The following is a 25,954-nucleotide window of genomic DNA, read 5'->3' as shown; positions in this document are numbered from 1 at the left end:
TTTGCCCAAAATAAGTACTTTTTTTTTGATACCCATCACCTACAGGCATTTGTTTCCGGTGATCCCGGCGGCTGCGGTGTTTCAAATTCTGAAACTCGTGAAATATGTCTAGAAAATAAACGATACTTACTTTTCTTCCTGCCGTTAACCACAAACGCCACGCGTTTTGTAAGTGATATGCAATGAGACGAACTTGATTATACGAACATCGATGAGACGATGAGACGAACTAATATCTGAAATCCACTAGGCACACAACAAACACAATTCGGCGCTGCTTATTGTTTCTTGTGACGAAAGCGTAATGCAGTGCACTGTACTGAACCAACACTTTTACGTCCCGTGCATAACCTAATCTGCTAATATAAATATGCCACTACGTGCGCTAGCGAAAACTAATAGCCAACTTTAGTTTCACGTGCGCAGAAGCTTTCCACACGCAAACGCTCGAGTTCCATGTGCTCTATGTGCCGCATCCGTAGGACGTTTGCAGTTTTGCGTACGCAATAGTCAAAGAGCCTTGCAAACGTATAAGTCATTGCCTCCGCATGTCTACTGGCGCCCTCCACCGGCAGACGTGAGCACTACTACAGTCACGTTCGTTCAAAACGAACCGCAGTCGCAGTCGACGCATGATTCTGACACCCCGCGAACTGTGCGTCCATGCTAGCCTGGACTGGCTCGGGCTTCGTTCTCTGCCTGGCAGCTCGTAGAGCCCGTCACGTACGCGTGGGACGCGCGACGTGAGGACACCGCTTTCACGTCCCTACGTCAGAGGCGACGGGACTCCCTACATTCGGACGCCGCATGCGCATTTCGATCCCGCTAGATCTTCACGTACGTAGTGCTTCTACGGACGTCAAACTAAAATTGTCTAACCATACTCTGCTTTCTTGCGTCTTCGCATGTGGTTGAACAGAGGTTGGTGTGATGAACCGAGCCAGAAAGAGAATCATTGACACGAAAGAGAATTGAGTTCGCAATCAATTCTTCATTTAAGTTGTTCTGACCCACCACTTTTATTGAATTCTGGGATTCACATTTGTTGCACTAATGATGCGTTCCAATGTTCTTGGGCATCTTGCTCCTTAGTAGTGATCTTAGTATCATTTGGAAATGCAGGTACTTTCTGCGTTTGTTCATTTGTATCTAACCTCTTTAACCCCGTGGCCGAAGTTCACTACAAGGTTGGGAAATTAACAATGTTCTGGCTGCTGTTCTGCCAGCAGGCAAAACAAAAATTGAAGGACGTTTAAGCTTCGCTTTTAGGAGTGGAACACAATTGCTTTTAGGATGCCTGACTGCTTCTCGCCCTTGCCGGCAACTACAACCTATGTAAGTGTAATGTTAACCGGTAAATGCTGGAGGCGAACGCTACCCACGAAGGCAAGCTTTCTGGTAGAAACGCGGCCTCTTGCGTGGGCCCATCGTCTGTCGTTATTTCGCACTTGTAATATTTCTGTCCGAGAACATCTACCAAAAAAGGCGTTCAGTCTCGGTGTTTCTCAAAATTCCGAGGAATAACCTTAGAAAGAATGTGTGTCGAGGTGTGAGCAACTTCGGCTATAAAAGAACTTTAGTGCCATACAGAAAATATAGAGCAATTTTCGATTACGGGACGCCAACTTCCGCTACGACGCCGACACCAGATTTTCTGCGATACGGAGCCCTTAAGAGGATGCTTTATCTCGGGTGCTCCTATCTAGGTGCATGTAAAACTAAAGATCGTTTTTCTCGACAACCACTACACCAAACTTGACGAGGTTTGCTGCATTTAAACGATAACGTAAAATCTAGTGACTAGTGGTTTCGACATTTTAGATTAGGGTCCTCAATCTTTAATAAAACATTGAAAAAATCGCAAATTTTCAGGAAACGAAACTATTAAGTTTACAACTTCGTTACTCAGCAATGAGAAATATCATAATCATAGCACATTTAGGTGGACAAAGTTCATATGTTACACATGCATATCAAAACATTTAGCAATGGCAAATAGAGCACTCGCTGAACCCTTTTAAAAAACGTAACAAATTCTCCTAATATATAAATTGACATATAGGATTTGTCCGCTTTTATACATCTTAGGCATGCCTTCTAAGGAACCGCGATATCTGTTCTTGACGGAGAGCTATTATTTTTGTAAAGATGGTCCTTTTCTTTTTAATAACTTTCGGATTTCTGAAAATTCTTTGAACAAAATTCAGGCCCTAAATCAAAATTCCGCTTGCACAATGACTGGAGTTTAAATTTTTCTCTCAAATGCAAACACGTTATTAAAATCGGTGCAGGGGTTATCTCAGAAAAGCGTTTTCGCATTTTACATTTATTTGAATGGGCCGCGTCGGAGTTGGGCTGGAGCTAATGCTTCCTCTTAACTCTGTCGCGGTAAGAAGGACAACTGCCTACGCAGCCGAACCACTCAGTTACTGCTAGCTGCGGCCTGGTCTGGCAGAGACTTGGAGACACCGGTTTGTGGCGTTGGACATTTGCCGAAAGAAAAATTTTAGCACTACGTATTTACTCTTAGTACGTGCACGTTGCTGACCAATCACCGCAAATGGATGTAACAAAAGGTGGCACAAAGGTTGCGTAGCGTCAAATATATTAAAGCGATAGCGCCACATTCGCAACAGACATCACCATGTCAAGGGCGCCCGCTTCTCGGATAGCCATTACAACAAAGATTCATCCACTATACCAGGAATTGTGGATTTGCCAGGCAGTTTCAACTGGGTTTCGGTGGCTGCAACAACATACACCGTGTCATGTTTTAATTCGGCTTTGTTGATGACAGCGAGATTTCCACTTCACACGTCAGCATATGTGCCCATAATGTTGCGCGATTCATGTATGGATGGGCATAAGTATGCAGCAGTCGTAATTATTTTTACAAACGGTAAACATATTACCGTTAAATAAACGCCCATTATAGGAAATATCACTATCGCGTTGTGCAAGGTATTGATGTGCCACCAATTTTTTTGCTATTTTGCCGAAATTGAATGGGGAGTTAACCGTTGAGTGCTGTAGATACTGCATTGACCATTGACTGGCATTATTTTTTACACTCAGAGTTATTGGTGATTATCACGAGTAAGTGCTAACGGCGAAAAAATGGTTACGCTGCGGGTGTGCATGCTGGCCGCTGGATAGAATTCTTTACGAGTACGTGTAAAAAACGTGTTCTATAATCTTGACCTGTATTTTGTTAAAGCTATCTGGATAATGTGGAAAATAATATAACGCTACGACAACCTTCAGGGCTATCTACTCAAAGATAGCGATCACCGGACGAAAATGATAAGAGCTGACAATCTTTCTTCACGTAGGAATCTTTCAGTGGACATATTTATTGCTGTGGGGTACCACTCGTATCGAGACAACAATTTCGTCGACTGCCGTATGGTTTCACCAACCTTGCTGAACAAGCAACTTCTCCCACCTGACATCTACAGTATCTATAGCGTCCGTCTGGTAAGTTATTTCATCAGTCATCTAATTTCAGTGGTTGCAGCTATTGACGATTGTGCGTTGAAACTGCATTGAAACGCCCAAGTTTTACGAAGTTCTTTGCAGCTTCAATTTAATTTTAATAGGCAACTTGCATTTCATACTTTTATATGGAAATGTAAGAGTGGTGGGGAGAGAGGAAAACTCTGTCGTCGTTGGACGGCAGAGTCAGGCGGACGTAAGCAAAATATTCATGTTTAGTGGCATCCCCTTTGAAACCACGTGTGGAGTAGTCGCATAGATGGCTTGACTTATATGCGCGTTGCATGTGCCGTATTATATAATTTTGATGATCTCTTACCGATCTGTGACCATTGAAACCTCTATCTTTATATTTTAGATTCTTATGCTTGTAGCGACTCCGGTTTCATCAATGTCTTCACCGCATGTCTGACCCGCTTCGGAACCCACTTATTATAGGAGGCGTACATTCTGTTCGGGTCTTGCTGGCTTAATATTTGGTCCCTTCATTTCAATGTTCTCAGCAGCTTCAGAACCATGCTGCAGTTTATACACGCCTAATTTTGTGCCAAATATGTGCCATGGTGTGCTTTTCTTTCCTGAGGAAGTAAAATGGGGCGCTTTCAGCTCTCACACACATATTTCTTTTGAATTTTTTTTGCTGTATTTCAAGGTATCCATGTTCTTTTCTGTGGCCATCCTTTGCATCTAGTTTACTGTACCTGTGTGCTTCACTTCCTCTTGATTACTCTTGCTTACCAATTTTGTATTTATTTCGTTGCCCGGTACTTGCCTGCTAATTTGCTTGAGCGTTTCTTCTATTCCACGTATCACGCCTTTGAGATACAGATATTTATGTAGATTAGCCGCCCATTTCTTATCACCCTAATTCTGGAGTTTTTCTTCAAAAGTAACATTGCACGGTGTATCTCTGGCTTTGAAAGAAGTACATCCCGTCTCACCCCTCGACTATTTCGTTTCGCATTTCACCGTTACCCCCGAATGCCAGCCTATGGTTAACATCACACTTAGGCAGCATGTCTTTTGTTCAGCAGAGAATTCCGTTTGCGAATGCTAGCAGTGCTACTATTACTCATTTACAAATGACTCGCACCTCCTTATATTATTTGTAACCCCAAAGTGTTTTATTATTCATGTATTACGCTTCCCCTTCGTCCTCAAATTAGGTTAGTTGGTGGTTCAGCTACTCGTCCCTTTGTTTTTGTAAGCCCCAGACATTTATATTTCTGGAGTATGGGCATGATATTCTTTATAATTGAGACCAAGTTGCTTTTCGCCTGTTCAAAGATAGCCATAGTTTCTAATTTCTGTGCACTAAAGTTAAGGTCTGTATATGTCCCCCCATTCACGCAAGTATTCACAGGGCTCTGTTTATGGCTTGCATTTTCCGTTAGCAGCACTATATCGTCCGCACAGATCTTCGCAGGCACCTTCGGTTGGAGCATGTGCCAATTACAAACAAAGATAGATGAAAAACAAATTGACTGCTTGCCAGTCGCGTTTCCATGCCTTTAACACGTTACTGGTGAGTGTTGCCTACACACAACGTATTGATCACGATGTTTCTGGCTAAATGTCTTCAGCCAACACTGAATGACAGGCAGCAAGCGTCGTTTATTGGTTTAGAGAAGGACACTGGCCGATGAAGAAGAAAAGGAAGTCTTTTTAAAGCAGCGTCACACGATACAGGTCAGTGCAAGATATCGTGCTGCACTGGTGTCACACGTGTGATGTAAAGAAAATGAAGTGTACATTTGTGGTTCACATGTGATTAGAGCTGGCTATACAAATTGAAAACAAAGCCTTAGGTGGCTTGGGGTAAAGCGCACTTTCAGTTTCCTGTCTGGTGTTATTCCGCTATTGCTGAAAACGTTTCTACAAGATATTTTTCTTTTTCTTCATTATCCTTATTCTCTATGCGTTTTATACATATAGGTAGAAAATAAACATCCTCTTGCTTTGTATTTGTATGTCTTGTCCTTGAAGGGCTAACATGGAGCTATCATCTTCAAAGAAATCTGCGATGTTTGCAGAGTGTGAGACACACTGGAGACAGAAAGAATTCTCACTTCCCCATACTACATTTTCACTAACTCTGCATTTCTGGCCTTGCAAGACACGTTTTGCACTCGGTTGTTCCGTTACCTCTCCCGCAATATTTCCACAAATTGTCGTCTATGCCACCGTGCTTGAGTATACACCATAGCAATTCGCTGTGTACGTTGTGGCAAGCCCCGTTAACTTCCAGAAACCTGCTGATGACGGTGTAGTCTCTGCGTTTAATATCTGTCCGCCCTGATGTATTACAAAGGAATTGTCCTCTACTTCGTTTAGTCTCAACCCATTCTGAGGTTACCCAATATTTCAAATCTCGCCAACCACTTCGACAGCTGTAATTTTAGAGATGACATTTCCAGTATATATACCACCGACATTATTCTGTCATGTATAAGGTAGCCTTATCCTTACCAGATTTTATTCCGATAGCAATTATATGGACATTCCAGGCGGATTTTCGCCGTCGACGTTGGTGTCGGCCATAGCCGTCGACATGAAGTTGGGTTTGAGGTAATGCGTGTGAGGGTGAGCCGGCGAACGCAGTTCAATATCGTGTGCGTGAGCGATGAACGCGGCTCGGATTCGGGCCCTCTCGTGTGGCGCGCGAGGCAGAGGGGTGAGGCGAGGGAGGAGGGCCGTTCTTCTCCGGCGGCTGCTACGGTGCCTCGATGTCCTCCTTGCACATCGCTCAGTACAGAGTGGACACAACTGCGGCGTCTGCTGCGGCGTTGGCCACGCTAATCGCGGACGCTGTAGTAGATACCTTTGGCGGACGCCGTAGGGACGCGTTGCCGGCGCTCGTGTGTCTTGAAAGCGGTCTGTGCCGTGGCGTCTTCAAAGCTATCTGCGATGTTTGCAGCTTCGCATGCGCTGTGCCTTCTACGTTTCGTAGGCGTTGAAGCGACAGATGCACGAAGGTAAATTGGCTCGTTGCTGTTGCCGTGATTCCTAACTCCAGCGTTTTCACAGACAGTTCCTGCAGCATCGAGCGATGTGTGTTCATGTTTACCTGTGCGCGCGTGACACGGTGCTGGTTAATTTAGTTAAAACACGTTGACGGGCAAGGTGATTCGAATACATGCTAGAATGTGTCAGCACAACTGAACAAGGACATAGAAATAAGCAGACATAAAGACAAGGTTGTCTCTTTGTGTCTGTTTCTTTCTGCGTTCTCGTTGAGTCCCGCTTACACATTCTATCATTGTTAATTTAGTTAGTAATCAAATGTGTACAAGTTTATACGGCCGATCAATCTACTACCATTACTTCGTTCCGCGAACTACTAATTTGTTATCCCAATCGGTCTTTCGCCTTTTAGGCGGAACTGCAATTTTTTTATTTATATATTACTACATTGCCTTTATGCAACCCAATTGAATCTTTCTTTGACTTAAAAATAAACTTTAATTATGGCTGTTTGGATAATCAATTTGATTATCTGTATAGCACGTGATAGTTCGTCGGATAAATGTAGAGCATGTAAGCTTTGGAATGGGTATGGTAGGAAGAACTTTATTTAGGTCCTGAGAGATCAGTCTGGCACTGATGCGGGCCGCTCCCACGTCGGTACAGAGAGGCCGAGCCTCTCTGCCGTCACACGGACCCTCTGGACAGCCCTGAGTTGGTCCGCCACCGCTTCACTGTGTAGCATCTGCTGCCACCACTGTTCGCCTCGAGAACCATCATCGGCCAACGCCAAGCAGCGCCAAAGCATGTGTTCTAAATCTGTCATGCACTTAACTTTGGTGTCGTCATGCAGAGGGAAGCAGCCATTACTCGTCCATGCATGGATCGCGTGAAAAAATGGCGCAGTTGTCGTGGCATACGTAAGGCAGTCGAAGTTTTATTCAGACCCGCACGCGTCGTGCAGAGAGCTGTTGCTCGGCAGTACATCTGTCAATCCGAGCTGGAGTAGTAGTACTTGAGAGAGCTACCAAGGTCGGAGTAATAGATCATAATCATTCAGGTGGTCACCATAAGGTGCAGGGCCTACAAATGTGCAGTTTCTTGCAGGCACTAAACCCCTTAGTGGCTATGGCCTCCTTGTGTTCGACTGTTTGACCCGTACGGTCCAGAATTCTCATGTAGAGAATCGGGCAGAGAGACTAAAGGATCTCGAACCTTTTTGACCGCAGAAGAATGGGCTCGTAATATCGGGAGAGCAATCACAGGGGATTAAGGCAAGCGCTGGAATCCCAGTCATACACGAGTGCGGCGGGCTTGAGCAGCACCGGACAGCTTAGGGCGCCACCAGTAGGGCTGTCTTTTTGTTCACATTAGAACATTAGCATTTTCTGCGAAACAGACGAGCCCACAACTAAGAAGGAGGGACCACGATGGTGAAATCAAGCCGTGAGACGCCCATTAGATGTAACATGAGTTAGGCACATGAGCTTTCTAGGCCATGAATAAATGTATCTTGTCCACATGGTCATTTGATTTCTGTACCCTGTTGCTAATATGCCTTTGCAGAAAGTAATCTGTTTCACGTAGGCAACTGCGGCTGCCTTCCCGAATCTGCCTGCCCAAACTCGTATGAACAAACTACTGAGGCTCGTTATTATTTGCAAACTAGGGACATTCGGGGTAACAGACACCATATAGCGCACAAGCTGTTCACATTTCAGGGAAGTTATTGAACAGATTTTTTCTTCGATACAACAAGCATGGATATCTTTCGTTGACTTTGTTCAAATTCAACAGGACATTTCTCCAAATCATCCATACATGGAGCTAGAATTTCCTCCTAGAAATGCCAAACCAAATATGAAGAACTTTGCGCAGACATGCAGTGAATTCTCGGTTGTCTTTAGCTTAAATCCCACCAGACGTTATTTTTTTATACACTGCAGACTAGAAGTCATTATTATCAAAAAGCTGTTTTCGAGCCGGCACTCCGTTGTTGTAGGCTGTAGAATTGGGGCCAGCCGGTTCCCTGTATATTCGGCAAAATGCTTGCACCAGGCTGAAAAGTGTAAATCTACGCAGGTCCTCTAACCCTTATTGAGGGCAGCGCCACTTTGCAAATATTTTTATGATGTTTACCTCTTTCTTTAGATACTATTACACTGCATTGGTGGGAAACAAACTTCCTACAGGTTCCGTTGGTCAGAGGTTCTTTCTCGCGTTTGGCTGACACAAGAACAGCAGATGGAAATCTCAGTACATTCGCTAGTGACTTTTGCTTGTCAGAATATGCCTTTGCTTACTTGCAATGGAGTACGATGTGATTTGCTTGCGTTTAACCACCACGTGTGCCTCCGTCTAAAGGTGACCATCACGGACGATAAAGAGCCCGTCCTGACGAAGCGGCTATTCTAGGTGGTCAGGGGGTCGCCTGTGTCAGTGGGGTGCACGTAAGCTGAGGTTTGCGCTTCACGGTATGATTTCGGTGCTCTTACTATATTGCCAGCATCACTAATGCCACTGCCAGGGTCGTCGCCGAAGGCTTAGCCTGAGCGCTAAGTTCAGTATAGCTCGCAACTGAATATGTTAGATCAAATTGAACTCGCAGCAAGAGCATTTCATTATACATTGGTCCTATGCGGCCACTAAAGCACCATCAACCCCTCTGCCCAAGCGAGCATCGCACAGGGTCCCTTCACTCCTCTTGGCAGGAACCCTCTTATTCAGGCCTATTGGTGAAGCTCAGCAAAGAATGCAGAATTCAAGCGTGGAACATAGCATACTAGAGAGTTTCAGTGTGTCCGGTAACCCTGTGAACGCCACCGAACTGGCCGTTTTACCTGTTAAGCGGAGACGCAAACGTGAACGGTCTGCACGGTGGAGCGATTTGATGGCAAAGAGCTCAACCACACTAACGCAGCTAATATTGCAGTAATCAAGTGTATTTCACTTTGCTCGTCGAATAAATTTTCGGCAGCAGCACGATTACGCAAATGCCGAATATTTAAACAAGCAGCGGAAGCAGCTCTGTATTTGTCTGAGTCTCGAGCTACCACTTGGCTGCAATATGCAGGTTGTTCGCATTTGCACCTCCAGTGATCCGGTAAAACCCCTGTTCGCTTGCATTTACCTGTATGCCAGATACAATATAGCACTATAATAAGGCTGCTAAACATAAAAAATCGCAGTGCCCTTCATCTCTGTGAAGGATGACGAGCGAAGTTGTGTCTTTGGACAACTTAATGACGAACTGCAGCTACGCGGTGGGTCGGCCCGGCATCGCCCTATCTTGGCGATATCCCCACGGATGGGGAGTGCTTAACGCCTGCTTCACCTTCGCCGTGGATCGGCCCGACATTGCACCATCTTGGGGATCGGCCCACGTGTCTACTCACGGTGGCCTACCACCGTGTGTAGACCTGTACACCGGTGGCCTACCAAGCGTTGCACTGTTGAGATTACCGTAGCTTCCGCAACCACATTCCAAGGCGTTCGCTTCACGTTTCGACGCCGCGGTGCCTGTTACTGGCCTCCGTACGCTTGTCTGCAACCCCCGGTCACTAAGTGAAACGTTACCAGAACTTTTCAACAGAGTTCGCTGTAATGTTGATTACGGCCGCAGCACACGCTGCTCAACAGATGCAACGAGCAAAGCATTCACGCATCAATGATAGATACATCGTGTGCACGCAGGTGGGCGGATCTGCAGCATGCATGCTCATTTCAAGTGGGTCCTCTCCCTGGCACCAAGTGCATTATCGAACTAATTAAATTTCCCTGCATAAACTGCTCACAAAATTTGTAACGTACGGCTTACACACAATCTGCAAACATGACAGCATCGAATTGCAATTGCAATTTACACGAAAACATAATTCCGCTGCCCTGAAACTTCTTCCACAGCTGCCTTCCAGCTGCCATTTGTTTTTCTGAGCAAAACTACGCCCGCGGACATGAAAAATCCCGGTCTACAGCTTCGCGGTAAAAATTCGCCGACGATTGCTATACTCCATAATGCATATTTTGAGCGCAGCTGTTGCTTCGAATTCACGATGTGTTATGGTAAAAAAAAATTCATTCTGAACGAGTGTCCTCTCGGCGGCGGTGCTGAACCTCTGCTCCGGCAGCGACTTTAGCAGCAGCGGCAGGTTAAGCATTTCCACCACGTGCGTAGCTCGTTGTTCAGAAATAAAGCGTGAACACGGCAACGCCTGGCTTGCGACTAGCGCAATCTGTAGCAGCGAAGGCGAACTAGCGCATGCTCAGTCCGTACGAAGCCCACGCCATTGCTCTGCTTCCATGTTAGTTTCCACATTTCTTTCATATGTGGTATCGCTGGACGCGCTCGCCGCATGCCTGGTCGCTGCCAAGGAGCACGTCTCGTACATTACTGCACATCCCTCCTCACCTTTACGCCATAGTGTACTCCTCCGCTTTCCTCTTCGCGCTCTCTTCGCTCTCGCCGTCTTTCAGACCCCCCTCCGCACCGCGTTCTGTCTTTTATCTTTCGCGGTGCTTGTTCGCTCGGTTACGCCGAAGGACGTCGACGCTCAACGCAGTAGCGTGCGCCTAGGAGCTGTACTCCAAAGAAAATTAATTTTTACGCTAACGTCCTGCGCTCTCCTTTGGCCAGTCAGCTACCAGTCCTTACCCTAGTCAAGTGCGTTTTAAGAAAACACATTTGAAAATCTGCTTGACGAAACGCGTCTCTAATGTGCTGGATAAGCACATTAGAGACGCGTTAGTTTCATGGAGTGGTGGAGTGAGCCAGACCGTCTATAATCATGGCTGGATGTGAGCGCGAGTGGTGGAGAGCGCTGACTGCACCTTATGTTGGATGTGAGTGCAATACCATAGACAATGCTCTGGGGATGGCTCTAGGACACCGATGTAGGCCTTGATTACTGTAGCGGAAAAGTGGAGTCACTATTGAGTTTTAAATCTGCGGAGAATAACGCTGTCTACTCGCAGTAGGCTCCAACACAAGAGGAGTCATTTACTGCATATATATAAAATTTCCATGACAATTAGTGGTGAGAATTGTAACAAATATGTATAAACACCTTGCAAAATTACTTAGCTTTAAAGTGAACAAAATTGTACATCTCGCCATCATCATCCTATTCTTATGTTAGCCAAATTTTGTATTTAGCTGCAAAAAGTAAGGACCGTAGTTTTATTGGCCTCGCACACTTGCAAACATTCGCTTACTAACTAAATTATTAAGCATGGTGTGAGCATTCACAGGCAACCATGAACAAATCCCATTCGGTGACCGCGGGCACTCGCATTCAAAACGCTTGCGGGAGGAAGTGCGGCAGCCGCAGCAAGCAAAGTGACCTTCGTGCTGTCTATCGCTTCAACGCTAGCTGAGTGGCAAAAACACAGCACACGCAAAGCTACGAGCCGGCGGCCCACCTAGACGATGCCCCCAAAGCCGATCAATTTCAAGTTAAATCCCGCGTGACAGCGCGTCGCTGTCGAAGCACAATGCCGACCATACCTCCCCTCCCCCGGTGCCTCTCCTCCCCCATCGCTTAAGTAGAGCGGCGCCCCCCCCACCCCTTCGACATTTCTTCCCACACGTGTCGCCTTCATGCGAACTTGCTATGAATCGGCAACCTGCGTTTCAAAGTCATTCGCTTACCGACTAGTGGAGTCGGCACCCGTGGGTATCTTAGTCCGTTGTCCAAAGTTAAGCAGCCTGGCCGACAAGGACTGGCTTTTCTAGGCACGTGACCTCGGGCTGAAAGACCACATCACGGCCGAATTCGACCTCATGACTCCGGCCTCAGGTACTGGACAGAGTCACTTCCCAATTATAAGCCCTCATGCAACCAGGTCACCAGTGGTAATTTCGTAGGGCCACAAGAGAGACGGAAGCATGGTAATACGTTTGATCCTGATAGATGCTATAAGGGTAATGGACACGCGTCCGTTCTCCCACGATGCTTGCAAAGAGCTCTGTTGTTTTAAGGGAACAATAATTTCTTGCCGAGAAAAACTATTTGCATAAATGCGCCACCTAGATACCGCTCAAAGCCAAGGCTGCTGTGGCGAGCTTGACCTTGGCACTCTTCTTACCGCTTTGTGTCCTTCCCTTCCTCAAACCATGAGCAGTGCTCCTTAAATGGCGCAAAAGAGAGCCATTCACAATCGCTCTCTGAAGGATCAGAAAGTCTCGATGCCCAAACGATGGCGGGAGACAACACGCAGTCGCTTGTCTTTCTAAAAAAAAAAAAAATCAGTGTTTGGAGACTGTGCTGCAGTGGGTTCCTGAAGCGTCTTGTGCCCGCTACTGAAGGTGTATGGACGCGCCGTGGTGGCTCAGTGGCTATGGCGTTGGGCTGCTGAGCACGAGGTGGCGGGATTGAATCGCGGACATGGCGGCCGCATTTCCATGGGGGCTAAATGCGAAAACACCTGTGTACTTAGGTTTAGGTGCAAGGTGAAGAGTGGCATGCCTTATAGTTAGAGAGTGGTTTCGGCGCGTAAGACCTCATAATATTTTTGAGGTTCTGTCGACACTAGGATGCAGATGTGCTTGCTCCCTATTCGACACAAGAAAGGATTCCTGTTAGGACAGGGTTGCCTGGAGGTTCTCTGTTCAGGCAAAGGGCGTCCGCTCACTGATCTGTGTCGCGCGAACAAATTTCCCAATGGCAGAACTTTTCGTCTTGAAAGGCTTCGTCTTCTTCACTCGCTACTGGGGTGAGTAGACAAGGGATCGATATCCCCATTTTAAGACGGCATTATGGAGAGAAACTTCTTTACACATTCACTAATGTGTGCAATAAATATTATAGCGAGTTCATTCATTTGCCTCTCGAATATGAAGACACTGAAGTTCAGCTCGAACACCTGCTTATAAATTAGCTCCGTGAACACCATACGGTGTGATTACGTGCGCCTCCGTACGCCATTGACTATGTATACATGACACCAGCTTATATTTATACTCTTGCAAGATCGACGCGCTGCTTTATGCGAGTGTCCAAACAACGAATATGGAAGTTGCAACGTGCCAGTACGTTTTTTGGCTAAACATCTCGATCTTTTAAACCTGTAGCCTAGGAGATGTTCATTTGCTTTTACTATTTCGAATACTTAGGCCGAAGTCATGAGCAGCTTGACGGTGAACCCCGCGGCGTGGCCACCAACTTCTTCGTTTGGCGTGTCCGTTGGCATGCAAGGTCGTTGGTATAAGCCAAAGGACCGAGACTATGACCCCAACGGGCCCGGGAATTACCAGCTTGGCAAGCCGTGCGCAAATGAATTACCTCTTGGGTTCACGAAGCAGACATCAGACATTATATGGGTGAGTATGTCAACGTCGTAGTTTAGCCTTAAACGTAGGAAGTTTCTCTACGTGAGATTGGGAGCCAACAACTGGAGCAGTCAGCCCACTGCGTTACTCTAGCGATTCAAGGGACGTTTGAAGCCCGCCTCCGTGTCCGTTAGCAACGCAGGCTAAAACTCTGATGCTCCAACTTGAGACATTTGAACTATACGTGCAATTTCATTTCCACGTAAAATTGTTTATTCGTTACAACGAAACATCCCAATCCCATCCCAATCACTGCTGCTTTGCTCTCTTTTCACATATCGTTAACCGTAACATCGTGCTTTATACATCTCAATTTAGTGCATGCAATAGATGCATTGTTTGAGGCATTTCTATATTGTCATCGTATACAAAAACATAGGCGATCGCGTTTTTGCTATACTTAGGCTTAACGTTTTACTTGCAGTAGTGTGTGAATCTGTCCACGTCTACTTTTTGTATATTCTTATTATAAGATCCAGACCTTCGTTGTTTTGTGCGGTACTCTGTATTTGTTCTGATCTGCCTTTCTTATTATCTAGGCAAGGTTTTCTTTAGACAATACAAAATTAATTTGGAACGCCTGGGGATCTCCTTAAACTCGGCCCTGGAAACGAAGGCAGTGATTGATATACTGGTGCAGCGAAAGTAGACGTTACTGTTTCCAGTCTCTGCTTTGTTCCTCTGAATGGTATATATTACTCTACAGTTAATAATAAGAACAGGCAGTTGGTAAACGAGTCCATGTTATCATACTTATATTATAACCTGCTGCAGTCTGTACTGAAATGATGTCAATGTGGAATAATGAATGTTTGTGCGTATTCGGATGAGTTATCATTGCCGCGGAGTGGTTGTCATACATTTATTATGCAGTCTCAGAGGCAACAATTTTTCAAGTTAGATCACAGGCTCAAAGCGCAAGCACATGCTATTTACTGGATCCAGGCATTGCAACAAACCAAAGCTGTCATTGAACCGTTGGTTACAAAACATGGCCTATTGAGTTATCGCTAAAATATTACCTTGCCTTCAACAAACTACTGATGTCTAGCAATGTTCAGTGCCATAAATACACAGATGGTTCGATTAACCCGAAGCCTATACCTGTGGCCTCTCTGACTGACCACAAATGGACAAACTGGCAAATGGAGATCGCGCAGACGTATATGTATAACAACAATACAGTGCATAAAGTAACGAAAGCTGCAGACAGACATGAAATGGCCTGCACACCCACGTATGTCCGCGTTTATTTTGTCGAGCCGTGTCTGGTTCTCGGTTCCATATGCTACCTTGTCCAAAAGCCTACCCAAGTGAAGTTAAATGGAAGGTGAAGCCTAAAACTCAAAATTTTTATACGATATTAAAAAATAACTTGCAGCGCCAAGTCACTGCGTGTCAGAATCACTTTTCCACGATCATTAAATATACTCTGGCTTCGCACTCTGAATGGGGGCACAATCATAGTATTATTAATGCGTCCACTCTATGAAAGTAAACCGGACAGTTCTCTTTCCTCATGTTTTCTCCTGCAAAGGATGGAATCTATCGGCAACATAATTTCTTCCAGTGACGCTAGAAACTTGCTAAATATGTCTTAGGGATGCTACGTAGCGCGCAATGCTTTCAAAGAAGTCTCACTTTCTGAAGTTGGCAGCGTGCGCCGTATTTAGCTAAGTCGAGGGTAGGTAGTTTCAGTCGACTCTGGCGGTACAAGTGTACATAAATGAGCTAGGGCGTTATTTTGCCCTAATTGACAGAAGCGTCGACTTCGGAGAATTACATCTTTTCACGTGTATATATGTCAAATGCATTACCATCGCGCAACCGGCGCCGACGCCAAATCAAGTTATCAACGAACGTCTTGGTTACCACCTGTAGGCGCCAGACGGCGGAGCGTGACATCAGGCACAGAATAAAAACCTTGATGCACGTGCGATATGACAGGCGAACCGGTACGTTCCGGTCACTGGTCAACATTTAACTGCACTGAAAGTTCTGTTTCGGTTTTTGACAGGCCTGTCGTAACCATGGGTACAACAAGACATTCAAGATCGACCAGACGTTCCAGGCGATGGTGGGGTACGATAAGCAGTTCGGCTTTCTCGTCACCTTCGACACAGCTGAAACACTTCGGTCAAAGGCAAGTCATGTTCTAATGTGAAAGCAGCACATATGTGCGCTCATTTAATTTTAGACCTGCACTATGGACCTGAACTCCGTGAGCATTTGTCGCCCTTGGGGAAGTGCAGTATCAACTTCTAGTTCTGGTCGTTGGCTACGTGGTTCGCCTTTTGACCGCGAGTTCTTGGAATCAATAGCCGGCGGCAGTTGTCGCATTTCGACATTGATGATACAGAGAAGTGCTCGCGTACCGTGCTTAGGCAGCGCGTTAACGAAACCTAGGGTAGGTAAAACATTGACTAGCTCGCCGTTATAGCATCCTTTACAAAGAAATGTGCAGTTTGAAAATTCTAAAGCTACCCGGTTTTTTGTAATGAAAGTATACCGCAGCGACGATATACTACCATTGGATTTGCTCCTCCCAAGGGCTTATAAAACATAACGACAAAAGTGACCGCTGTCTCAAAATTGACATTTAGTCTTCTTTATGAAGATGAGGAATAATATACTGCCCCATTCAGCAAAACGTTTTTTTTTTACTCATTGCAAACAGCATCAATTTTGTATTTCCGCTGTGAAGTGAGCTTCCGACCTCGATATCGGCTATTTCTCAGTAAATATGGAGTATTTTTATTCTTGAATAATGACGATGCTTCCAGCATTTTGTACATTCCAGGAAATTCCGTACGGTTGGTCGGGTACAGGTGTATGTTGCGGCTCGTTGGGCGATGCAAATTTCAATAGATGCGTCATTGCGCTGCAGTTCGTTCATAGTTGTATTTGGTACCCCGGCAGGGCATGTGTTGATCTCATAAGTAATGCATGGGTAAACGGTGAAGTACAACACAAAGTGGCAAAAGCAATATTATAAAAATAGGTAAACAATTATCAAGGCAGAAACCCCAGCCAAAAGAAAATTTCGCAAATCTATGGTAATCTCAGCAACTGATCGATCAATGACAGGGAATCTATATAAACGAATTCTCAAGTGATAGGGTTCAGTTGGCTGACATTTTTTACTGAGGGCGCCCTCCCTGCCTGTGGTGCAACAAACATGCCGTCAACAATAGCTGCCTGAACTGTATAAACGGAACGTAAAACAGAAAAAATCGCCTAAACAACCACAGTGGTGGTCTAGCTGTAGAGCATCCGCCTCTTACATTGAGTTTAAATCCCAGTGCCGCCGAAAAGCCACCGGTGGTTTCAAATGCGTACAGACGTGCCCTGGTCTGGTGCTCCGCTTCTCCTGGGGGCATCAATCTCGACAGGGAGGCATAAGAGATTTCCCGAATTGTCTGTGGAAGCCTCTTGTCCAACCACAGACGGCCTTGTTGAAGAGAATCCGCCGCGGCTGCAGGAAGCAAGTGCTTTCGACGAGCACCTACCTGTAAAATAGGTATAAGCGCGCTCCCTGCCTGGTGCTGAGCCATCGAAGGATCTCAACGATGGTGAGGTGCTGTTTGTCCCCAACCCCAAGGCCGTACCCACCTCAATAGGCGCGTTTCGAGTGCCATATGGGGAATCGTCGCCATGAGAGCGGCCCAAATCTCTTTTTTGTTGCGCTCACGAGGGTTTCGACGGTAACTGGGCGCGCACGCTCCTTTCCCAAGCGTATCATTATTGGAGGAAGCCTAACGCCCGGCTGGTTTACGCTTGTGCAATTGTATCCATTTGAAGTGGTCGGGGCCCGTCGACGGTGGCAATCAAAGCCACAATCGGCAGCAGCCGTGGCGTCCGCTCTACAAATAGAATGATGCAAATGCAAGACATTAGAATATGTAATTGGTATTTTCATTTCAAAGCAAGGATTTGTACCTTTGTTCTTTAATTTGCCATTGATACCGAACATGCCGCTGAACGTCGACCTTCACCACGGTAACCACGGGGGTGGAGGGGGGGGGGGGGGGGGGGGGGCTGGTTCCCTTCCACGCTGTGAAAGTGGCTGGACAGCGAAGCTGTGCTATCGCCTGATCCGATAGACTGATTTGACGTACCCTTGAATTCAGTTCTTTCAAGCCTGAGAACAACGCTGATCTGTATATTGATGTAGCTGTTCCTTTCGTCGCTCATCATATTCGCGCTGTTCTTCAAACGTCCTAACTATGCGTGATTTGCACTGGTCAGGAAGCGCTGAATCCTGCGCAGCCTGAGCACGACGTCCTTGTGCACATTGACGTTGATGTTCCTTTCGTCGCTCATCATAATCACACTGCTCTTCAGTCGTCCTAATTGTGCGTGGCTTGCTTGGGGTAGCAACCGCTGCGCCGTGCCTAGCTCGACCACGAGGACACTGCGCATATCGGCATTGCTCATCCTGTCTCCGCTCATATTCACTGCACTTCGGGAGTTGTGAGTGGCGTTTTCACAGCGCTATCACAACATAAATGAAACCGCTTCGTACGCGGGCTCATCTTTTTTTACATATGAAAGTGTTGTGACGTCACCGTCTGCTTCGTATGCGACAGTTGCCACTTCCCCACAAGTGCAGCTTATGCATCCGTAATCTTTAACGCGAATCGCGTGTGCTGAACACTATTACCAAAGACGAGCTGTTCGGTTATTTTGTTTTATTTCCCGCATGGGCGACGCCGCCGCTGCACCTGGTGGTGGGCCATGGAACCCAGAGGCACACGCGGCGCGTGCCTTTTCATGTGATTGGTTAAGTTTTTAGCTACGGAAACGGAGAAATCTCGGAGTCCTAGTCATATGCAGCTTCATTGTCGAACCGCTGTGTTAATTGGCACAAGAGCCTCACTGTAAAACCACACACACGTAGTGACAAGCCTCTAAAAGGTTGCGCACCATGCGACATTTATGGTTAAACTTTTATAGTGTCGAATGAAGCTTTTATAGACCGTTCATGGCCAGAAGCATCCGTCTTCGCATCTGTTGGTATGGTAGGTATTATTGCTCACCTTGCTAGTGATTTGGCGTTGTGATTTAACCGCATACGTGAAAATGCGTGGCTTAGTCGGGGCTATGAAGTAAAGATTTGACCAAAGTCTGACGAACTTCTCGAGGCTTGTTGATGCGCCAACTACAGATCTTTGCACGCCTATTTCTTCGAAGATAGTAGGCATCAATGAGTCCGCCAACGCAATACAATAGGTTAGAGATTTCTACGTGCAAGCTTTAGATTTGGCCAAGTTTTGTGTAGTATGCAACTACACCATACTCACTATCCTGGCACGGATTTCTAATTGGATCATTCTTACTTTGTGTTGATTTTGCCACTTTCTCTAGTTCTAAATTGTTAAATCAATAAAAACTTTTTGTTTGCGCAACAGCACATGTCCTGTGAATTAAGGCTGTTTACGTTCGCGTCGCCGCATTACCGAAACAAGCGACGACATTTTCATTAAAATTAGCAAGATTCGCGTAATGTCTTGCTGCCCCTTTATAACAGAATTCATTTTTTCGCTAACATTCCGAACGTTCCCTTTTCTCAGTAAAGATATTGCAATGACATGAGGCAGGAGAGATGGGGAAGAGGTTATCTTGTGCTGCCCATTGACGCCATTTTAACCTGAGCTTCAGCCTCGTCCTGTAAATAAACAAGCATCAAACGCAACGATTACCGTTTGAGCTGGAGGCGCCGGGTACGTCGACCAAGACGACGGTGCTGCTCCAACAAGTTCCACGCCGAAGTCCATCGACAGCCTCTGACACCACTGGAGATCGCTATGTCCCACAGCGGTGACCCACAGCCATCTCTCGCTGCTCCGGCAGGCACAACCGGCGCGTGGAAAACTATGCGAGTACGTGGAGGGATGGCTGAAGCGTCTGACGAAGTACAGCGGCTGGAACTCTGCGCCTCAGCTAGACAATTTCATCCTCTTCCTTGCAGTCAGTGCGCTAGTGTTCTTCAAGAACCATGATGATACATTCACGACGTGGTACAGCATCGTTACTGACCTCAAAGAGTGTTTGGAGATTCTATGACGAAAAGGAAGCGGTCTGAGCATACGTTGCTTTAGGGTGCTGAAGTCCCAGGTGAGACCTTTACTCGATACATAGAAGCGATCCTGAAGCAATGTGAAATGGTCAATCCTCGAATGTCCGAAGAGTACAAAGTTGGGCACCTTCTCGATGGCATTGCCGAGGATGTGTACCATTACTTATTTGGAAGGGAGAGTCTCGCCTCGGTCTCCAACCTCATCATGCATTGCCATTCGTGACATTCAAGTTGCGGCGTATAACGACAATGTTAGGGAGGTTGGCGTATTTTGCAACGGTTGCAAGTCTTCACGACTAAAGTTTTCATTGTGACCTTGCGGTGACTGTAAGGCAGATTGTCTGCGAGGAACTTGAACCACATACCAAAGGGGCGGATGTCGAACAGCTTTGTTGTGCTTCCTTCCAAGCTCAAGAGCATGCATCTGCTGTATCCTCATTTTCTGCCATGCCAGGCGCTGCAGACTGTCAGGTTGTTCGGCTGCGACAGCGTCGTCGTTCCTTGCCCGACGACATGACATACAATCAACGAATTCGTAAAGCTGCCACTACGAATCAGGATTCGGAAGATCGCGTTTATTATTCTCAGCGTCCAATGGTTGACCCCGCACTGCACAATGTCGGTCGCGCGTCGCCTGTGTTACGGTTACCAGTCACCAGCGCCGTTCACCACTACCACTGTGGGCAACTTGCAGGCGCTGCCGATGGAGGCAAGGTTGCCGGACAATCTGCGTCTCTGCGAAATACTCCTCTGCCTATTGTGTAGATGAAGAACAAAGTGTGTGTGTTAATTGATAGTATGCCTGTAACCTCATTAGTGGGTACTAGTGCCATCGTTTCCGTCAAGAGGGATTTCAAAGGAAGGCTGAGTCGGAAAATTATGTTTCCATGGAAAAATAGTGTGACGTTTTGTGGTGTTAGTGGACGCTGTCTTATTCTTCTTGGTATTCGTTTTGCAAATGTGTTATGAGAGGAGGCTTTAAAACAATTCTGGTACTGCCGTGGTGCACTCATGATGTGATCCTTAGTATTGACTTTATTGAGGTTGGTGGTGCTTACGGTAACTGTGGCACAGGCGAAATTATATTAAATATCGCGCTTCCCTCCACCCTTGCCGACGCATCCTTGCCAGAGAAAGACTATTTTGTGTTTCTAACAAACTGCTGCTATCGACTTGACCGCTGTCACGTGTCCCTGTCATTGTCGCTGCTACCGACCTCTTATCTTTTAAATCGCAAATCCAACCATTTTCGTCAAGCTGCGCGAAGAAAGATGTGCTTGTGGCACGCAATCTGCGTACATTAGTGAATGACACCTCCGATTTGTGGGATTTCAACTGTTATTCCGTCCCTACTGTTTACACGCGCTATATGGAGCTCGCTGAATTTGACGAAAACATGCTCCATTACAGTTCAAAGCGAGGGGCACTCTCCTACTAGCTATTCCAACCGAAGTATTTCTGAAGAGCAGGTCCTACAGAGAATTAAGTAGTCGCTGCCCTCACATGAGGGCCACGCTCTCGCAAACGTTTAGCCGGCACATTTTTCTGTGTTCGATTAGACGCAAGATGGCAAGCAGGCCTCACTCCCGCGTTCTCGTGCTCGCCACCAACGAATTGACATCGGATATGCACATCCCATTTGGCAACAGTCTTACCGGGTTTATTCGACAAATAGGTCTTTAATCGCTGAACAGGTGAAAGACATGGTACGGAAAAATTTTGAATGCAAGAGTCCTGTAGTCCCTGGGCAACACCGTAAACCTCAGTAACAAAAAATATGGATCGTGGTGGTGCTTTCTTTAAAACAGGAAACCAAACGCAGTCACCAAAAAGAATGTGTGTCCGCTCTATAGCATTGATAATATCAGCGATTGCCTATATTCCGCAGTCTATTTTCATCACTGGATTTGCGATCAGGGTATTGGCAGACACCCATGCATCGAGACGATAAGGAGAGAACGGCCTTCGTGACATCATCCGGCCTTGATGAATTTAATGATATGCGGTACAGCCTTCGTAACGCGCCAGCAACAGTCGAACGATTTATGGACACTATCCTCCGAGAACCTAAATGAAAAATTTGATTGTGCTCCCTCGACGATGTGGTGATTTACGGCAGCACTTTTGAGTGGCCGTGCCAGACGCCTCCGTCGTGCTCTGTATTGTATAGAAAAAGCGGGCTTGATACTGAATTTCAAGAACTGGTGGTTCGGTTAAACCGAGACGTTACTACTTGGGCATCTGGTCGACAAAACCCGTACGAGGCCACATCCACGAAAGATAGATGCAGTCAGCTCCTACGAAGCACCCAAGTAAGTGCGGGATTTGAGGAGTTTCTTAGGCCTTTTCTCGTATTTTTGTCGCTTCGTCTCAAGGTTCGACGCCGTGATGTACTGCTCCCCATGTCTTCTCTCAAAATATGTCCCTTCTTCAGGACATCGGCTTGCAACAACGCATTCCGGCAGCAACATTTCTATTAGCGTAGGAGACTATACTGCGTCACTTCATACAGGGCCGAAATGTAGTGCGCTATAATGTAAAAATAATAGACGCGTAATTATTACTTACATCAGGGTGCCTAAGTGCGTCTGGCGTTCTAGGAGTATCAAATGTTTCAACATGAATCTTTGCGGCAATGAAACAAGCGTGCCATTTGTCAATCTGTCAGACCTTGTGAGAACTATAATTCCTGAAACAGGTGCAGAGGCAATCTGACACAAGACCGGATAAATTATAATTTTTTTTTATGCGAAAGCATCAAACTACTGTTTGAGCAGAAAGCCGGCGTCTGCAGCAGTGAAGCGGCGAAAAATTTCCCCTTGGCTGCGACTCCACGTTACGAGCCCGCCTCGACTCTGCAAAGCGGGCGATTCGGAACACCTTCAGCTATAGCGCGCCAGGTGTTGCGGCGTGAGGGGAAAGGGAATCGCACCCACGCACGTCTCCAGCGCGCCTCGACGTCACGGTGACGCTACGCGGCAGGGCGAGATGGGTTGTAATCTAGGGCGGTTATTTGGTCTAGTTGGTAATTCATGATATTTCAGTCAGCTAGTAATTTGTTTCATAGCACTATGACTTGTTGTTGGAACACCCCTTTCCAACGCATGCCCCTTTTCTATAATTACACACGATGTGGCAACGCAATAAAATATTGTTGGAAGTGAGCGCAGTGTATGTCGTCTCTCGCAGCCTTTGTATTTCGCCCTGTACCTCATGTTTTTAATCATTGGTTGTTATCGGCGAGGTACTCGAGCGACGCGCGCGTGCGGGTGCCGCCGTCTCTCTGTGGCCCCGCTTTCTCCCTCTCACCCACACTGGGCTTAGCTACTGCGCAGACCTGCCGGCCTTCGTGGCTGCTCCTGCTTCCTAGGTCTCCCATCGTGCAAGACGTCAGTGGCATGCGGCGCCCCTGATTTCCCATCAATATCGTCCAAACTATTCCGGTCTGCAGCCAACATGCTAATGTGGAAACTATACAAAAAGATAACCCGCACCAATTTATTTCCACAACTAGTGCGTTTCAAAACTCCAAAACATTGCTCACCGGGCAAAACTCGAAAGGCCGCTGAGCGGCATTCAAGTGCGCTTTGATGGTTTCGCATTGTTTCACTTCCGACGGAAATAACAACGCTGGAGCGAGGCCGGATGGTGACTTGTTCCTCAAATTCGCAAAAATCCTCGGATTTTTCTTCCGTTCCATTTGTGGTCTATCTCTTAATGGCCTACTGCAATAAAGAAGATAACCGACAGTCTGTGCTTCTGAGTAGAGATGTAAGATGTTGAATTCAACGTTGAAAATTTTGGAATTTTTTTTCGTTATTTTTTTTTAACAAGAATAAAATTGAAAAAGAAACAGTTTCCCCGCAGGATTTATTTGTTGCCATGAGTCTCCTTTTCACGTCTCTAAGATTTGGCCAAACGCGGTGTTTGGCAGTCTGCGAAGCACCTGGATCGAAGCACGTGGTGGCAAGGACTTTCCTTCAACCAACCCTTGAGCTCCCTCGCCTGTCGCGCACTGCAGATTCCCCCTTCTTCTGCAACATGGAAAAGAAACTGGTCCGAGTTTGAAAATATGCCCACCATGCTACGCAAAAGGCTCGCAGGGCATCGTGTGCAAAAACTTGTGTGCGGAAGGCTTCGTACGTTGCCCAGCTAAGCGTTGACGCGGCAAGTGGAAATAAAACTAGCACAAATTGATACAAACTGATCATAATGCCACCATATTCTTGGATAAAAAAAAAAGCTTGCGACAAGGATAGCAATAGGTAAAAAACTGTTTTGTTTTGCCTCTTTTTTGGAGTTCGACACAGAAAGGATAAATGGCTAAACCAGTTGCGCCTTTGGACGTTTATTTATGGGCGGCTGAGACGTCTTACGTGCGTTTGGTCTATTTCTTATTGAAATAAACTCCTGAGTAGCTGTCTTCTGTTCTTCCGAGAACTGCCTTCTTTTCTCGTGCTCTTTTGTGCACTAATTTTTCTAAAATTGGTTGAATTTCTTTTGTTTCTTCGTTTCATGATACGCAGAAGTTAAAGCTATCCCGAGCGCCTCATATTGGAGGAAAAAATTTTTTCGTCCGCAGATGAAGACGTTTATCGCACCATGCTAGTTATGTCGCAAAACCTTTCGATCCGTCCTACATGACGAAGCCTTATACGAATGGAGCCGCATATCTTTCGAAGGTTGCTTGGAGGCTCTTGAGTAGGGTCTCGTGAGCGCCCATCTATTTATTATTTCGCGTATTTCGCGGGATTTGTCTTTCTCTTCGAAAAACAACAGGGCACACTTCCCCACGAAATAATGCTTGATTCGAAAGTTATCTAAGGTGCCCTCCAACTCTGTATTTGACATGTTTGCGATTCAACCAATATTAAAAAGTTCACTAATTAAAAGCAGTTATTAATTATTACTTCCTGATTAAGAAATACTGACTGTAAGTGCAAACGAGAGCCGTTACTATGCAGTCGATACGATGTCTCAGGGCTTTTTTTTTTTTCAAATCTTGGTCCAAGTTAACTGGGACACCCGGTATACAGCTTTTTTATCTCTGGAAATGAAGATGTGCGCCTGACCAATGTTAATTCCGCCTTGCCTGGTATTTTTCTGTGCCACAATACCGGTGAAAATACTGCAAGAAGCCGCTTGCTCTTACAAGATACTTTGGCGCTGACTCATTGAGCACAACAATGAGTTTTCGGTATGGAGGTTTGAAATACACGTTTGCCTCATATGGCTCAAAGAAAAACAAGGACTCATGGCAACGTGCTGTGCACCTCAACGACCATGCAATCTCATTAGCTACCTGAAGCTTGTGTTCAGTGAACTTCACTGCAGCTCGACACGACTCAACCGTCTATCAAGTAAAATATTAATTCGGTGAGCTATGTTCTCAAATACATGATACTGAATACCTCCTTATGTACTGTTGACACTGTAACATTATGGCAACATTACGTAAAACAATGTCAGATGCAATGATTAGGATAATTGCATTGGCTTAACACCACTTTCGTCCACACAAAACCGGGCCGTGACTTGTTAATAATCTACAGCGCAGTGAATGCGATCCTGTGTGCCTTTCATTTCGCAAATACAGGCAGTTCTGACTTCGTACTCAATGGCGGTTTTCCCGTACTTTTACAATATTAATGACCACATTGGCCTTTTAACTGTTATATTTTGGACTGTTATAGGTAATCTGAGTGACAACCCTTTCATATTTTTGCAGTTGTGTGAAGCGAAGAGCACCGCCCCAGCTGCGAAGTTTTACATCGCTGCTGCCGCCATCGGAGCTGAAGACCACGTTAACGCGTGTGGATTCGGAGCGTTGGCACGGCTGCGCATGCTCAAGGCTCTCACTTATTTCTTTGCGTACAACTACACCTCAGCTGCGCAAAAGTCAGCATGCCTCCTGGTCAACCCTTAGTGAGAGCGAGACTGATAAGTCCCTTCGCAGTGTCTACAGCCTACGCTACCATTATTTTCAGGTCTTTTTTTTTTTTGTCCGATGGTGAGGAAAACCGGCAGCGGTTTTTCATGCCCAGATCGGTTAGCAATAAAATTTCCTGAGGAGATAAGAATCTTGTCAA

The 25,954-nt window shown here is 46.1% G+C and overlaps 1 protein-coding gene across 1 annotated transcript; it reads left to right on the top strand.

Annotated features, from left to right (window-relative positions):
- Positions 1–13,578: 13,578 nt before the first annotated feature.
- On the top strand, positions 13,579–25,954 carry LOC140217155 (uncharacterized). The gene is made up of 3 exons (XM_072287550.1): positions 13,579–13,777; positions 15,804–15,929; positions 25,594–25,954. Exons 1-3 carry the CDS (start codon positions 13,580–13,582, stop codon positions 25,789–25,791), a joined length of 522 nt encoding a protein of 173 aa, XP_072143651.1. The 5' UTR covers position 13,579; the 3' UTR covers positions 25,792–25,954.

The sequence above is a fragment of the Dermacentor andersoni genome, chromosome 4 (genome assembly GCF_023375885.2).
Source record: "Dermacentor andersoni chromosome 4, qqDerAnde1_hic_scaffold, whole genome shotgun sequence".
Classification (NCBI taxonomy): Eukaryota; Metazoa; Arthropoda; class Arachnida; order Ixodida; family Ixodidae; genus Dermacentor; species Dermacentor andersoni.
Note: the sequence above shows the minus strand (reverse complement) of the source record. Positions and strands in the feature narration are given on the sequence as shown.

Excerpts from the sequence above, each read along its gene's own strand:
- LOC140217155 (XM_072287550.1), top strand. The coding sequence starts at position 13,580 with ATGAGCAGCTTGACGGTGAACCCCGCGGCGTGGCCACCAACTTCTTCG. Across the intron at positions 13,778-15,803 it reads AGACATCAGACATTATATGG|GCCTGTCGTAACCATGGGTA; the intron begins GTGAGTATGTCA and ends GGTTTTTGACAG. Across the intron at positions 15,930-25,593 it reads CTGAAACACTTCGGTCAAAG|TTGTGTGAAGCGAAGAGCAC; the intron begins GCAAGTCATGTT and ends ATATTTTTGCAG.